The sequence below is a fragment of the Porites lutea genome, chromosome 2, assembly GCF_958299795.1.
Source record: "Porites lutea chromosome 2, jaPorLute2.1, whole genome shotgun sequence".
Classification (NCBI taxonomy): Eukaryota; Metazoa; Cnidaria; class Anthozoa; order Scleractinia; family Poritidae; genus Porites; species Porites lutea.
In genome coordinates, this window is record NC_133202.1 from 29573998 (window position 1) to 29590724 (window position 16727).

Consider the following 16727-nt stretch of genomic DNA (forward strand, 5'->3'; position numbering starts at 1 on the left):
AATATTATATAAAAGAAAATGACTTAAAAGACCTTACAACAAAGATTGCAGCTGTTCTAGTTTACTAAAGTTAATCAGTTATATCGCATATTATAAAAATCCCTAAACCCTTTAAAACATTTCCTTCTTTGAAAATACAATCATGGCTTTCAAAACTATTTATGTTTGACTTTATTTGGGCAAATTCATAGATTGCGAAGAAATTAGCCTTCTTGATACTGACATTGACCACAACAATAACAGTGTTACTTAATGAGAATGATGTTTAAAAATTGTTTCATTTTTAGATTGAACAGTGTTGTTATGTATCTTGTTACATCAAGAAAATGCCAATCCAAGGGTTGATAAACAGTGAGCTACCCCCCCCCCCCCCTCCCTGCCTCAAACCTTTGGCAGATTTTCTTTTGTGAATCACCTCCTTGCTTTGATAACCACCACATATCTTGATTGCTTGCTGTGACAACAATTTTTAACGTTACTGAGGTCCATGATAGCCTGATCAATTGAAATCTAAGTGGAAGTGCTTAGAAATGCAGGAAACTTCTGTGTCACCTAGCTCTTTAATCACCGATATCTACATACAAATTCTTTAGACTGATCCCTATACTTTTACTGTAAGAATTGGTTGGGAGAATTTGTTGAAAGATGAGCCAAGCATTTTTGCCTCAGTGATCATTTTTATTAATTCTCACGATTTTTCTCTTGATGATATTTTATTGATATTATTAGGAGAAAATTAGTGTTGATCACTCTTGGGACTTAGAGGGCTATTAACAGTTAAAAGACATTATGCCTAACACCCTTAGGGAAGAAACTTTTAGTCAACAAGCCCTGAAGAATGCATACGCCCAGGGTTGCTGGACTTGTTGTCTGGTTGTTTGTCTCCCAATGTCCATTACTTTATTGAATTATGATACATTTTTGTCTTAAAACGGTAAAGTACCAGTATTATTTAATCAACAAAGCATCTGAATATAATATGCCTATTGAACTGCTTCTCCAGTCTCAAGAATGCTAAAAACAGTGTTTCAGATTAGAGGCATGTCTGCTTAGTTACTTGCTAAACTGAGAATAAAAATATCATGATGTGTATTTTGTTTTCAAAACAGATTCTTGTACTTTCAAATGACACCAAAAATTCATGCTACACCTGCCCCAGCCTAAGTGTGGCTGATCAATGCATACTACACTGTAGTTACTGACAATATTAATAAGTTAATACAAACAAATTGGCAAGTTGTTTAGATGTGAATTCAACTTTATTTGTATCAAACACTAACTCTTCAATTATTACCTGTTTCATCTTTTTGCAGACCAGACATTAATTAATAAATAAGCTCAATTTTATTGGTTGCCAATGCAGTAATAGCCTTAAATTTGACACTATCTTGTTTTTCACTAATTCCATATTTTAAAAGTATAAATTTTTTATCATGTACATTGTATTATCTTCTGTTTGCAACTGAGAGTTGCATATTTGGTCTCACTAAGAGTGTTCAGGGTGGAAAGCTACTGTATTAATTTTAATTTTTACCAGAAGAGATTAGTAAGCTGCAAAGCAAACAAATAATAATATTTATACTCAAAAAATTTTAAGCTGTCATAATGGGTTAAAGAAAGCTTCAATATTAACTTTCAACATCTTTTGAGTAACTGAAATAACTACAGCTTTTCAATGATTCTGAGAATTGGTAGCTAGTCTCCAAAGCAGCCATACTTTTGTGTGTGTGTTGTCATAACACAATGCTCCACTCTTGACGACACAAAGAATGCCTGCAGAAACGAGGAAATTGGTTGGCTGTATTTAGCAGTCTCTTCCATGGGTTTAATTATGCCTGATTCATGCCCACACTAACCTCTTTTAATTAGGTGTTTAATTCTAATTTTTTCTGGTGAGCATCCCCATACTTTTCATACAGGAGTCACTGTCCAATGATTGACTCTTATTTGCAACAGTTTGCAAATAAAAAAAGGCAATCAACTGTTCTTTTTTTGATTACCATTAATGCACAAGCTTACAAACTTACATTGGACTTGTAGGGATATAGAATGGTAAATTTGAGACTCTGTGAGGCTGCGAGAACCTGGTTTTCAAATCCAAGCCTGAGAATCAAACAACTAAAAATGCCAATGAAAATTAGGCAGAAGCCCACCAATATACTGCTTTAGCTAATGCGAGTTGGGTGCCATTGTCTTGTTTTACTGTCTTAATGTGTGCGAGCTCAGTTCAATAAGCTGTATCTATGTACTCTGAAAACTTCAACTCCTGACAACCAAACTAAAAAAAAAAAAAGGCAACAAATCCAATTCCCCGAGACCTGTTGGCAAAAAAATCGACACTGTGAGTCCAAAAAGAAATGCAAAAATGAGATTTTGAGACCAGGCCGAAATTTTACATTTATTTTTTCGAGGTACCATCGGCCATCCCTACATATTTACTTCCGCAGAAAATTATTAATTATATCTATAACTAACTACACCTGTTCAGAAGGTATGTCTTTATACCACTGGGAATTGGTAGGCAACTGATCTTACTGGCTGCCACAGAGTGTAAGATGACAACTCGGCATAAGTGTTTTAAATCAAACCTAACAGGCATAGCCCATATTCTTGCCAGTCCATCGCTATAGCCCGCTGCCACATACTGCTGTGATCTAGAGAATGCAATACAATCCACAATAGTGTTTTCATTCCTAGGTCGATAAGGGTCAGGCATCGACTTTGAGTCCAAGCAGAAAAGTGACTCCAAGTTGTCAGAGTCAAGAACTATTATGTTAGCGTCCGATGTTCCCACAGCTAACATCATACCATCGGGTGAGTAACGACAAGAGTACAGCCTCCGAGAAAACGAAACTTTGCGCTGCTTGTCACAAACATATCGCACATCACAGGTGGACAGATGTTCGATTTTTTGCCAGATTTCCACCCGTCCATCTTGTAAACAACACGCAAGTATTTCGCATTTCCATCTTGGATCAAAAACACTCCAACATTTGTTTCCTCGGCATCTCTTTCTCAAAACGGCCACAATGTCGAAGTTTTTGCTCCTTAAAATGCACAGCTGTTCCTGAGAAGTGGACACAGCAATGTACTGTCCATCTGGAGAAAATTCGCAGCTTGTAACGAAACCACAAAAATCTGTAAGATCGCGTAACACGACTTTCTTCACGGTCTGCATAGATTTCACGTTCCATAATCGTAACTCGTTCGTTTCTCGAATACTGTGAAAATCCAGTGACGCCGCGCTAACGATGTGCGAAGCATCTGGAGAAAACTTACAAGAAAGAGTTTGACCCGTGATTCCTGTGCAACAGGGCTGAAATTTCTCAACGCGTTCTGCGATTCCACTTCGAGAATCTCGACTTCTTCTGACCAGTGCAACTTCTCCTCTTCCAGAATTCATAACAAAAGTGATTAAATCACCGTCTGCGGAGATGTCGCATTGTTGAGAGTTATAAGTGAGGATTTCCTTTATACATAATCCCGAAGTGATATCAAACACCCTCAAATGACCAAAACCTTCGCCCGGTCGGTAAGTTGGGCCGCAAGGAGTCGTGCAAGTCACAATCAGCGATTCGTCGTCTGGAGCGAAAGTACAACAGTGAACCTCTTCTTCTGTTTCTTCGGTTAATCCATTGCCGTCTTTGTGGGTAAACTGCGCGATGGTCCTTGGAAAATTCGAAAACTGAATGTTTCGAACTCCGTTTATTGTCCTCTTTAAAGGCTGTATAGGTCTACGAGGACATATCGCCGCTGGAGGTCTCTCGACCTTCGTTCTGGATTTTACCAGCTTGTTACCCATTTGGTATTGCCGCTTTACAATAAATGCCGGTTTTCTTGTCTTTCCATAAACCGGCTTATTATCAAGAAACTCATTTTGGTTAATTAGCCATCGATCAGATGGACTGAGGCTCTTCACACAGATAAAGGAAACAAATATTTAGTTCGTGCTAAGTGTCGCTGATATAATTTCAGCGGAATGTCCGCTGTACGAAAATCCCCAACATGACAGGATTTCTAACACAGGACACCCACACAACCTAAGTCAAAGTATGGTTAAGGTGACTCGACCCAGTTTTTTTGGGGGGGTACCATCCTGCTTTAAACCTTTCTGGTATCCCCACCTTTACTTTTATCGTAAGTCTAACACATAGAATGGATAACATATAGATCAATCTACAATATAACATAAAATTTTGGCGATCGGAGTAAATGTCACGTGGTTATAATGCCACGCCCCTTTGAGGTCTGAGTCGAAAATCTGCTGTTGCCGGCATTTTTTCGTGAAAATCTCTCGGCTACACATAGTGCGCATTAGGGCCTTGCGCTGAACAGAGTTTCACCAAAATCGCAAAGACCCAATTCGAGAAATTCAGCGGTTTCCAAATTTAGGTCATAATTTATGCGAAAATGATAAGCAAACTTTACACGGATTATATCTAATAAACTATTAGATATATCTCTGTATTTTGGGCATCCTTATAACAGATGGGTCCTTGCAAGTGAGCAAAATACTTTAAGGCGTTGTAAATGCGCGCGATTTCGAGCAAAGCAAACATATAGAAATTATAGTTTTCGCTATTTATTGACGTTTGTCAGCGTTTAAGAGTCAATCTCACGAAAAAAGCATTTTCTTAAAAATTCGTAGTTTTTTTTCCTTCAAATTTTTTCAGGGCCACAATTGATTAACTAACTACCCGCACTCTGAATTTCATGGTCATTGAAAAACTGTGACATTACCTTCTATAAGCCCAAACTTGAGTAAACATTGAAGAGTTTTAGCGTTTTGGCTGAGTTTGTGCTTTGGGAGTTGTCTATTGTTTCTAGTCTGTCATTATACAGCATTCTTGTTCAGCACGCGTGCAATGACCACGCTTGGCAGACTTCCGAATGCTCACCGAGATATGATAATTTAGTATAACAAAACAGAAGGGATTCCCGTCACGAGTTGGTTTAATTATTGGCTTGCATTAAACCTATGAAAAAATGATATTTTTTTAATAGTAAGTAGATTTAGTGTGTAGCACTTCTTGATTTTTTTTGCAAAGGCACAAGAAGCACGAGAATTGATTAAAAATTGTGAGTTAAACCTCTATGTATCACGCGATGGCCTGTCTCACTCTACCAAAATTATCATTTTCGACTCAGACCTCAAAGGGGCGTCGCATTATAACCACGTGACATTTACTCCGATCGCCAAAAATTTTATGTTATATTGTAGATTGATCTATATGTTATCCATTCTATGTGTTATACTTACGATAAAAGTAAAGGTGGGGATACCAGAGAGCTTCAAAGTAGGATGGTACCCCCTAAAAAAAAATGGGTCGAGTCACCTTAACAGGACAGCAACGACAGAAACGACTTGAGTATTCACGATATTTGGGACGGACAAAGACAAGCTCTTCAGGGATAGTTGGATACTTTAGAGAGAATAACCACTGGTAGACCACCCAGCCCAAGGGAAAAATGCTCCCCCTCTCTCGCTCGCTTTTGCCGCAGAAAACATAAAAAATAGCTAAAAATCTACCGCTCACGCTTCGCGCTTGTGGAAAAATTTGAGCTCGACTTGTGGGCAAGACTAAGGGGGAGACTTTGGCTCCTAAAGGCTGACCTATAAATAGAGCTAACATGTTCATAGCTCCCCCAGAATAAATCAGTTGCCCCTTATTAGGTCAAGGAAAAAACAAATGTCACAGTGCTCATCCCTACCGCTTCATTTTTGGACCGTCTGTCTTATTTATTATTGGAAAGGTTGGAAGGAACGAAAACCAACAGATGTTACTTTCAACACCAGTTATTCGAAATCCTACGTAAACAGGCGTTACTTTTCATAAAACAAAGCTGACACATATCGTTTGACCCAACACGTTATTAAAAACCAAATTTTCGTTAAATCAATATCTAACCTTTCATTTATCACTACTTGACCGGGAAAAACTTCAACTTATCCCTGGGGTAGTATAATAATGTGCAAAGAAAGCATTCAGCTGGCTATGACAAAAGGATGGAAACAACGAAAAAAATAGCTCGAAAAAAAAAACCATGGACTCTTGTAAAAGCCTAAGAACATCTGCGGCCTGGCAGCCAACTGAATGTGGTTTCCATTGAGCATGCGCTTTAGGTGCCTTCAAATTTTAAACCTTTTAAACCAACAGTTCGAAAACTCCTGCGCATTCACTTTTTACTGATTTCCGGTGCAGAAACATTCTCGTCCCCAGAGCCTGTCGTTTCTTGGTCGGTTGCAAATTAAGCCGAGTGGCTCTGGGGACGAGAATGGTGCCCGGGAACGTTTCAACGAGGCAGATTAGAGGAAAAGTTTTCTCCGCTGAAGGCCTCGGCAATTCCTACTTGAGCATGCTCAAATCAAATCAAATCAACTTTATTGGTACATCCAATTAAAATGGGTTTTCACATACCAATTACAATAAAATCTAATATGAACAATAGAAATTCAATATAAACATTTGAAAGTGAAAAAACATTACCATACTATTTAAAAAATATAAAATATGCATAATTACACCTATTGAGTGTCAATGGCTTAAAAACTCGTCAAGGGCACGTCCTTTAATCGCATTCTTAAAAACATTAAATGACTCTATGTTTGCTAAACTTTCTGGAAGGTCATTCCAGAGCTGAACAGCCCTATATGAGAAAGATCGCTGACCTGTTGCTGATCTAAAAGATGGTACATGAAGTTTATCTTTATTCCTAGTATTTCTAGTATGCATCTGCCTTCTTGTCGAAAACTTATTACACAAGGATGGTGGGGCTAATCCCTTTATACATTTGAAAGCCATTAAAATGTCTCTAACCTCCAGTTGCTTAGCAACCGGCAACCAGTGGAGTTCCTTTAACATCGGCGTGATGTGCTCATACTTTCTTGTGCCAGTCACAATCCGTGCCGCAAAATTCTGAACTTTTTGAAGCCTAGCAATGTTCTTTTTTGTTGTACTAGACCACATGGAGGAACAATAGAAAATCTTGCTGAACACTAATGAATTTATGATGGTTATGAGCGTAGACCTATCAAAGAAATGTTTCACACGATTGATTTGGCACAGGCTACCTGTACACTTAGATACAACATGGGTCACATGTTTGTCAAAACTAAGGCGCGAGTCCACGATGACCCCCAAATCTTTTGCAGAACGAGATGGTAGAATCTCCTTACCGAGTAGCGTAACTCCAAAACCCTCCGGCACACGAGCTAACATCTGCGGGGTTCCAAGAAGCAATAACTTAGTCTTATCTGGATTTATCAGCAAGCTGTGTGTGCAACACCAGGCGGCAATCCGTTGCAAATCTTCGGATAAATGTTCCACAGCCATGGCTGTCTCCTGGACAGGAAACGAGAGATAGAGCTGGGAATCATCCATCCACGTAACTCTTTAGTGAGCACAGGTTAGGGACAGCTGGAAGATCGTTGATGTATATATTAAAAAGGGCTGGTCCCAAGATCGACCCTTGAGGTACACCATAAGCTACCTGGCGAGGATCTGACACCTCACAACCAATCCTCACCCGCTGATTCCTGTCCGTCAGATAGCTTCTAAACCATTCCATGGCCTGTATAGACACACCCAGTTCTCGAAGTTTACGTAATAGGATCCCATGCTCGATACTGTCAAAGGCCTTTGACAAGTCCAACAGAACCAACGCTGTGACTTGTTTTCGATCCATTGCTTCGAGAATCATATCGGACATGAAAATATGGAGTGTTTCTGTCGAGTGCTTCTTCTTGTTTCCATTTTGATGTTCAGTTCAACAGTTCTGACGTGTTGTGTACTCCGTTAACTGATTAAGAGCTGCTCGTTCGCAGATCTTAGACAGAGCGGGTAGCAGTGATACTGGCCGGTTGTTATTAGCAACCTCATGATCTCCTTCCTTTAATATCGGTATCACCACGGACTCTTTCCAAGCAGATGGAAAAACTGATGTTAAAAGCGATCTATTTATAAGCTCTGTCAGAACTGGAAGTATAACTGGTAGGGAATCCTTGATCACACTCATGTGTAACTTATCCATTCCTGGTGCCCTGTTTAAAGGAAAAGACAAGATGATCTGGTGTACCTCAAAGGTAGTGACTGCGCGGAATCGGAATTCATCTAGTTGGAAAAAGTTCTTGGATGAGGGGGGCTTATACGCTGGAAGAACGTTAACTGAAGCAAGCCTCTTAGATTCAGCTGCAGCCCTTGCCCCCACAGAAGTAAAGAACTCATTGAACTCGTTCGCCAGTTCCGTCATATCCCTTGAGTACACCGGTTTCGATTTCTCTTTTGACGGGATACAGTTCCGTATTACCTTCCACATGGCACTACTACTCTGATTGCCATTCATCTCCTTTTGAACATGGATCCTCTCAGCATCATATAGCCTTCTCTTAACCTCATTACGACACCAACGGTAATGCTCCCAGTCCGTAACAGCGCCCGACACACGAGCAACTCTGTGTACTTGGTCTCTCTCATCCATCAGCTCCTTGATCTCTTGATCTAGAAATGGACATTGCCGATTTCTGACTTTTCTTTTCCTGACAGGCGCATGACGCTCCAGGACTGCCAAAAATTTCTCATTTCTCAATTTCTCTCCACATCCAAATGTAAAAGTTGTCACTTCGCAAAAAAGATGACCCTTTGTTCATTAAACAGAAATTTAGAATGGAAAGTGCAGTGCCGGATCCAGACCTTGAGATGGTGGTGGTGGTGGGGGGGGGGGAGTGGGGGGGGGAGTAGGGGTTGGCGGCGGTCATCCAGATCGTTAGATAAGGGGGCGGGGGGCGGGGGGCGTGTCGCCTGTTCTCGTGCGGGGTCATTTTCACGCCCGCTCGCGTTTCGCTCGCTCTGCTATCCTTGAGGAAAAATGGGGGACTACTCGTAGTCTAAGACTCTTTACGAACCCTGGAGTTATCAGATTGCGTTCTATGCATTCCATTCATTCGTAGTGGACGTCCAATCGAATGCTGGCTACATACGTACCAAGCATGCGCAAAAGCAACCTGAAGATTAGGATTGCGGCTGTTCTGATCGCCCGCAATAACCATTAAAATTTATTTGCAAATAATATTCATTTGCTGCGTATCAAAAACTGTCCGTAAAATGAAAGTAAAAATTGTACCCTAACCACCGAAATCGTCGTAGAAGTGATGCGTGTGTAATGTGAGAAGCATTAGGTAAATTCAACTTCATAACAGTACCCCCGGGGGAGGTACTTGGGCTAATTTTTGCTAGGTATGTGCCGCTGGCCCCACACTATTCTGTTGCCAATTATAGATCCCATCTTAGTCACTTTTAGGCTAATATAATTTTCGCGATCCCAAATTAAATAGTCACTTTGTGCTTCTGCATCTACCTTAACTAGGTCATCCTAAAATGAATTGACATTTTTTGTAAATGGAATGAAGAACACTGTGCGTTTCACCTACAGGACGAGCATTCTGGTACGTTTGCTGCCCGTAAATATGTAGAACTTTCTCACAACAAAAATCAGAAAATGTACAACCCCATTCTAGTAACTCTATTGAAACTCCATTAGAGTCAATCCAGTCCTGAAAATACGACCCCATCCAGCGGCACATCCCCATTAGCCTCTTATAAGGAAGTCTACCCTCGGGACAGTAACACTCAAATCTAAGTTGACAGTTTAAAATCATACTCTAGTCTGTGAAACTCAATTATGCCGTCTTAACATGCAAATGACACACAAGTTTCGAGTTTCAAGTACATACGTACAATGATGCTATGAAACTAGAAAAAATAAGAAATAAGCCATTTATAAATCTGAGCATTTGGCTACACTACCTGAATCTACAAGTCTTTTTTGGCCAATGTAAGGTAACCCAAACCAGTTTTGGAGTCTGGCATAGTCTGGATCCCATGCTGTTGATTCCCGATTCCAGGTACGACTAAGTCACTCTGGGATTTTGGGTGATGCTCAATATACCAAGTCAATATATGCACTATTGTGTCGTTCTAATTATATTGTGTGAAGTTTATTATGTTATTGTGTATTATAAAGGGCCAGAGATCATTATTGTGTTCTTTGGGACGTGACTGGAAACTTGGTATTCATTTGATATATCGTGCACCAGGGGTTGCCACAGGTGGGATTTCAGATTCTCAGAGCTGAATACAGGATTTCACAAGTAAAATTTTTTCAGAATGCAGTATCTTGATAACCTTACATGGGCCGAAGTTCTTGCTAATGTCTTTTGTAAGTTTCACTCTTTGACAGTCTTTTAAATTTGAAGGTAATGCTATCGCTAGTAGAATGATCATGTATTTATTTTAACTAAGCAGCCTACTCGGCGCATATCAAACAAGAACTAAAGACAACTGTATAACCGGTACCTTCTTGCAAATACCGGTATTATATTCTATGAATTATGTTCTAATATTTCCATAGCTGGTATAGAGGCAACTTAGGTCAGGCAATTACCTTTGGTAAGAAATTGCAAGTCTTGTGTGTGTATCTTGTAAAGAAAATGCTAACGACTACGATGCGTTTATTATCGTATCTAAAATAGTTTAGTCTTTTTTTGAACTGCTTGGCAGTGATGTAGTTCTATTTGTTATGCTTGATACTAGAGAAGCTTTCCACTTTTCTTCTGGTATCACTTTAGCCCAATCAGGAATGGCTGAGGTGGGGAGAGTTATACCTGACATCACTTGTCTGATAAGATCCACTTGCTCTGAATAGAAACAAAAACAAAGATCTCTTATTTTATGGAGACAAGACTTTCTGACTCCCAATCTGTCTGTAATAACCCATATAAATAATTGAAATTCTGCACAGGCAGTTTAAATGGAAAGGTTTCCTTAGTTGACTACCATGCAAGTATTGATTTTTAACAAAAAGCCTTTTGTAGTACCAAAATAATTCACATACATCTTACAATAACTAAGGATGACTTAGTTTGTACATGTAACCCTGGGACTAGCCTGTGTACAGACCCCCCTCCCCTTAGGAAAAATCAGGGGAAGAGGTGGGGTGAGGGGGGGGGGTCTGTACACATGCTACCCTGGGACGAGGATCCAAACTAATAAGATCCTAACTCAGGATCCCTAACTACCATCCTAGAGGTTCCTTACAAGAGACTCAATTAGCAGTAATAGGGTCCTGATCACAGAGATTTTGCCTGAATTAAATTCCCTGCTCCCACAAACCACTCAAGCCACAAACCACTCAAGCAAGGAAATTGGATCATTATACATTTCTAGGAAACTATCCACCTACAGTATACCCCTCCCCTAAGCCAACATTAACTCTTTCTTCTCACTCAGAGCAAAATGTTGTCTTAGGGGAGGGAGGGGGGGGGGCAGTCTCCCAGAAACGTATAATGATCCAGGAAATTTGTGACTCCCAGTGAAAATTGACATAAAAATTTGTGTTTATTTTCATGCAGGTACAATATCTTGCAATACATACAGCTATAGATCCGAGAAAGGTCGTCGGAAAAAATGTGCACGCGACAATCCCAAAAGGTAATATGGGATATGATCAATACACTGTTCCTGACAACTGTAGCTGTCAAACCTACTTTTGTTGCTTTCCTTTAGCACTCGCAAACACATTTCCATGGCCTTTCGTGCCAATTCTTTCAAATTTCTTTGAAAAGAAGAGAACTCAAAACCACCCACAATGCCTTTCAGGATTGTCGCGTGCACTTTTCCTGACAACCTTTCTCGAAATAGCTGTATATTTTTCCCACTAAACAGTATAACATTATTTTGGGCTTTTGCTGGATCACTGAAGTTACTAGATGTACATAACAAAGTTAACCTCCCTAAATCTTATATTTTACTGCTTTATAATTATTACCTTGTTTCATTTCTGAATCTTCAGTTCTCTCGGGACATGTTGGTGATGAAGTGTTGCCTGTAGCATTAATGTCACAAACTGATGTGTTTTCTGTTTCTGTTATTTCTTCCTCTTCCTTTCATATATAAAATAATAACAGCATTGAAACACGAAATAAATAGGTAAATGACCTCTATAATAATAATTTAATAATAATAAATATTATTTTAATAATAATGGTCTGAAAATGTAATAACCCATATATGCATGTTAAATGTGTCACTTGAGCAAATCTCACCGCCAAGCCTCATTTTTGAAATAATCATAAATTAGCAAGTTAGAAATAGAGTAGAACCCTGGTAACTCAAACTCTGAAGGGAAAGGAAAACCGCTGGGTTAGCAAGGGTTTGAGTTACCCCGGGTTAAAAAAATGATAGTTAACGATTTGTCAGCACTTCAGTGTATACATGTAGTGCTACTGCAGTTCAAGATTAACTTATTTCGTGAAACACAGTAACATGATTGGGCAGTTTTTTATGATAGAAATATGTAAACTGTTAGTTGCACCAATTAATATCAAATGGCTGTAGTGTTAACCAGTGTTGGTTTTACATGTAGTGTTTTTGCTGGATTTATACAATAAGAGGAGCTAATGTGATGGCATCCAAGTAGAGTTACAAGGACCAGAATATGAGTTATTGAGGGTAATTTTCAGTGAGTTTTTGATCAAGGGAAAGGAATTTTAGTTTGAGTTGGCTGGGAATTCGAGCTATCCGAGTTAAAGTTAACCGAGTAAAAATGACGGAAAAGTGGGATGAGATCCAATTGGACCTAGTTTGAGTTAGCAGGGAGTTCAAGTTATCCGAGTTCAAGTTATCTGGGGTCTACAGCATATAAATTTCCAAAGCAATACAATTTGAATAGAATAACCAAACAAAAAGAACACAAATTTAGTTCACAAGTGAAGCCTGGTGCTGAAATGTTCTCCTCTGACATAATCGGAAATGCTGACATTACAGTGTGGTTCTTTAAGTCAGAGGATTCAAACACATTCAACAATTAATGAATGAGGCTGAGTATCTTATGAAGAATTAGAAAGCCGAATTCAATAATTGTTTTATTATTCATTCAAAATAGTTCCTAGTTTAAAAACAACCGTATGAAACGCGCAGCGCTGTTGCAGCGCTGCAGAATGGCTTCAAGAAGCGCTGCAGAATAGCTGCAAAGAGGCTGGCTGCAGCAGTCGCAAATTTTGGCTGTTCGGGGCAGCGCTATGATTGCCGTTTGAAAGCGATAAGCAGCGGTTTAGCAGTGGTGGAAAGGACACGCAAAAACGCTGTCAGCGCTGCCAAATAGCTGCAAACGTGTACAAAAATTCAAAGAATTATGGCATTTGCCTGATTCGATAATGCGGTTTGGCAAATTAGTGCCATCACGCAACGCAGTCCGGAAACCGGCTTAGTAGCAGAGTAAAAACCACTAGAAAGTCAAAATGCAACTTATACTTTATTAGTATCCACGTGTACACCTTACAAAAGCACGTGACATAGAACAAATCTGCAACAGTCTCGCTTTGTAAATATTTAGCAATCACGGTCACTCATCTGAATGTAAGACCATCCATTAACATGCAGATATTGAAAATTATCTTTTTTAAAAATAAAGAGAATAACATTGATTGTTCTACATAAAGTTTACACGGCCATTAGGCAAATGATATTTTGATTCGTTGCAACGGGCCAAGCTGGACATTGCTCACCTTGACGTTTCGTCCATGATCCACGATCTTCTACACTTTTTTCATGAAAGAAATCAACCCAATTTTACTTTGGTCGTCGTTAAATTTTACAATGGACTAAGGAACGAACATTACCACGAGCGTATAAGAATCTTGTAAGTGCGAACCCCAGCTGAGATTCTTGTATCTGTGTTGCTTGCTCTGGTTCAATTCGTCGATACTTAGCGTAGAAGTCACTGTTCAGTGCGTTGTTTGCAAATACGTTTGAGCTGTTCCATCCAAAAACTTCAACAGAACTTCCATCTCGAAACAGAACTAGATGCAAAAAAACTTAGAATGTTTGCGCCTTTCATTCAACGGTCGCAAATGTTCTGTGTTTGTCTAGAGATGTAATGGAATCTCATGCAAAAGGACCGACCAATTAGATTACGGCCTAGAATGTCTCCAGGGAATTGGCGATAACATTCCCACACTCGCCGGTCATGGAATGAAATTTATTGAAAGCTTTATTCCGAAAGCATAGGATTTGGTGGTTTATTCAATAAGTGATCTTCTTGGCGCACAAGCTTACTCACATTTCTTAGAGGTACAGTCAAAGTTTTCACGTTATAAAAGCCGTAATCTGTGCCAACGCTTTATCTGGCGATTCATGTTATTGGCGCTCAAGAAAGTCAGATCGACCGCAGCTGAATTGTAGCGTTACTGCAGCTACTTCGCAGCGTTTGAAAGTCGGCAACTGCGCTGCAAAATCGCTGCCGAGAGCTTCAAAGAGCCTTCAAAGGCTGCACAGCGCTTTTGCATCCCGCTGCAACTTGAATGAAGCTGCTGTTTGGCTTCTAAAAGGCTGCTGAACAGCTGTAATTTAGCTGTACAGCTATTTTGCAGCGATTTTGTGGCACTGTACAGCGCTGCAAGTTTCCTACGGGCATAGCTATAATATGCTTACCTCCATTGATTTTAAATTCCTCTTTGATAGTGTACGTTTAGGGTTGTTCAGCTCCACAAACATTCTCCAAATAGCAGATGTCGCCCTTCGAGTTGTCTTGTTGCTGTTCTTGTCATGTTTTTAGCTATTATTTCACCTAGTGCTTACTCTTGAAATTAGTGAAATGTCCGCCATTTTTGTTTTCACAACCAAAACAACTCAACCTCATCCCCAGGTCTTCTTGGTTAACAGTGCATTAACCTGCAAGAAGGCCGCACTTTTGATGTCATCAGTTCATTAAACGCAAAATTCTTCCAAATTTGGTCATCATTAGCTGGTTATGGTGAATTATGCGTGTGCTTTTAGCCAATCAGAATCGGGGAAATATTTTGAATGAATGAATAATAAATATTATCCCTTTTTGACTGCAATGACCACTCCTGGCACAAAAATGACAGCTGTAGGCTCAGGATTTTCTTTACTGGAAAAATAATAAGTGACTATGGTAAAACAACAATGAGACAATGTCAACAAAGTTCCATCACTTGTTGAGAAATCAAAGTTTCGCTTCTTGCTTCACCTGGCCTAAAAGCCTGCCAATGTGTGTACTCTGAGTAAATATGGCTAGTCTTATTTTCTAGGATCCAATTTAGCCTTTTTATAATAACCACCATTCCTGAAACAACTTTGAATCAAAACGACCAATTTCCCTTTAGACCCAGAAACTGCAGAGATACAAGCAAATGTTATGAAAGCACGGACTTTACAAAGATCGAGGTAAGCATGTTTTCAAGCTGGAAATATCTTGATTGAATTTTGGATTCATCTTTGACTCATATGAAGAATTATGCAGATCACAGAGGGTGTTATCCTTTGTCACCGATGTTTATGATTTTTCATTTCATAAGAAACCCAAATGCAATCACTACTAATAAGCACAGCAATCTCAGAATACTGATGAGCAGTAAATTACAGGGAAGCTTAACCTACAATTTGTAAGGTTAATTGTTTTTAGCTTAATGAATTAGATATGCTTTATGCATTAATATTAATTAATAAATTAGCTTAATAAAATAATTAGATATGCAAGAATAAATGCTATAAAATTTTCCTATTTCTATAGAGTAGCAAAATCATGGAACTCTCTGCCTTTACATTTAAGAAAAACTGCATCTTTAAGCGATTTTAAGGATCGCCTGCAATTTACATTGTTTTTTTTTTAATAAAAGCTCTAATATGCAGTGTGATACTGTGCACGACTCCGACTGGTGCCACAGCAGTTTCCTCTAAGATAAACGTCTATTCTTAAATGAGGTATAAATAATCACATACTTGCGATAACCAATGATCTGCAGTTTGTTGGATTTCGCTTTCCTCCTGAGCCGGCAGTTGAACATATCCTTGGGTCAAGCCGTCTTCCTCGTCGTCCATGTTGTCAGCTTCTTCGTCACTGCTTGATGAATTTTCCAGGATTACTGGCGGTACAGGATCATCTTCTTCCGAATCAGAATGTTCTCCGTCTCTAGGGAGGTCTTTAGGGGAAATCTGTGGCGGCATTACTGGTTTTTCTTCTAGTAAATCGGACATTTAGACCCTGTCACCTCAGAAGAAGTCGCATCATAACAATACTTTCTAGTCAACTTGACGGAGAAGCCCTGGGTACGAGTATGAGCATGAATGACCTGGATTGACTGGTAGGCCCGCAACGCGTGCTAAGATAGAAGGCGATTTGTACGAATATGTTCAAATTATCAACGGCTGAATAATTCTTGTAATTTCTTCAACCATTTAGTCGACGAATTCTCCCTTCGCTATTTTACTGAAGAAGGTCTATCGATTGAAATACCAGCTTTATGATGGCAAATTTAGTTTACTAAAAAGAAGTAGCCTGAATTTCATCCGATCACTTCGAGTCGTTATAATCAGATGAATTTCAGGCTAAAAAAGAAGCTATTAAAACAAGTTTGAAAGTTATTCTAAAACCAGGTTCACTAGAATAAAAAAGGGACTATAAACAGATGTACATGGAAAGCTGCTCCTCCCTGCCAAGCTGTTCTCCCTCTTTACCTTTTCGCGCGTTACTGTGTCAATAATTAACAATTATTCTTTGAAACCGAGGTGGTAAGTGGCAGGATATTTACCGAGCCGCCGTAATATTCCTAAGGCCCACTATTTACCGAGATTGAAAAAAATTATTGTTATACATACAAAGTTCTCTTAACCAAATAAGAGAAGAAAACCATTAAAAGAGCAAAGTTTGGT

At 39.3% G+C, this 16727-nt stretch overlaps 4 protein-coding genes across 4 annotated transcripts in view; 1 reads left to right on the top strand and 3 right to left on the bottom strand.

The window, feature by feature from the left end:
• The window catches only part of LOC140928234 (large ribosomal subunit protein mL38-like), an 8975-nt gene extending 8771 nt beyond the window's left edge, over positions 1-204 (top strand). The window contains exon 8 of the mRNA XM_073377956.1: positions 1-204. This exon is cut by the window's left edge and continues 243 nt beyond it. The gene's annotated coding sequence lies outside the window, so the exon portion shown is untranslated.
• LOC140928239 (uncharacterized) overlaps positions 1-16085 on the bottom strand; it is a 240002-nt gene extending 223917 nt beyond the window's left edge. The window contains exons 1-3 of the mRNA XM_073377960.1: positions 15798-16085; positions 11824-11938; positions 10512-10693 (exon numbers count right to left, since the gene is read on the bottom strand). Coding sequence (XP_073234061.1) covers positions 10530-10693; positions 11824-11938; positions 15798-16052 — 534 coding nt within the window. The 5' untranslated portion in view covers positions 16053-16085 and the 3' untranslated portion in view covers positions 10512-10529. The remainder of the gene's footprint in view (positions 1-10511; positions 10694-11823; positions 11939-15797) is intronic.
• On the bottom strand, positions 1238-3974 carry LOC140928237 (uncharacterized). The gene has a single exon (XM_073377957.1). It carries the CDS (start codon positions 3800-3802, stop codon positions 2471-2473), a length of 1332 nt encoding a protein of 443 aa, XP_073234058.1. The 5' UTR covers positions 3803-3974; the 3' UTR covers positions 1238-2470.
• On the bottom strand, positions 7768-8478 carry LOC140926013 (uncharacterized). The gene has a single exon (XM_073375825.1). It carries the CDS (start codon positions 8476-8478, stop codon positions 7768-7770), a length of 711 nt encoding a protein of 236 aa, XP_073231926.1.
• Positions 16086-16727: the final 642 nt, after the last annotated feature.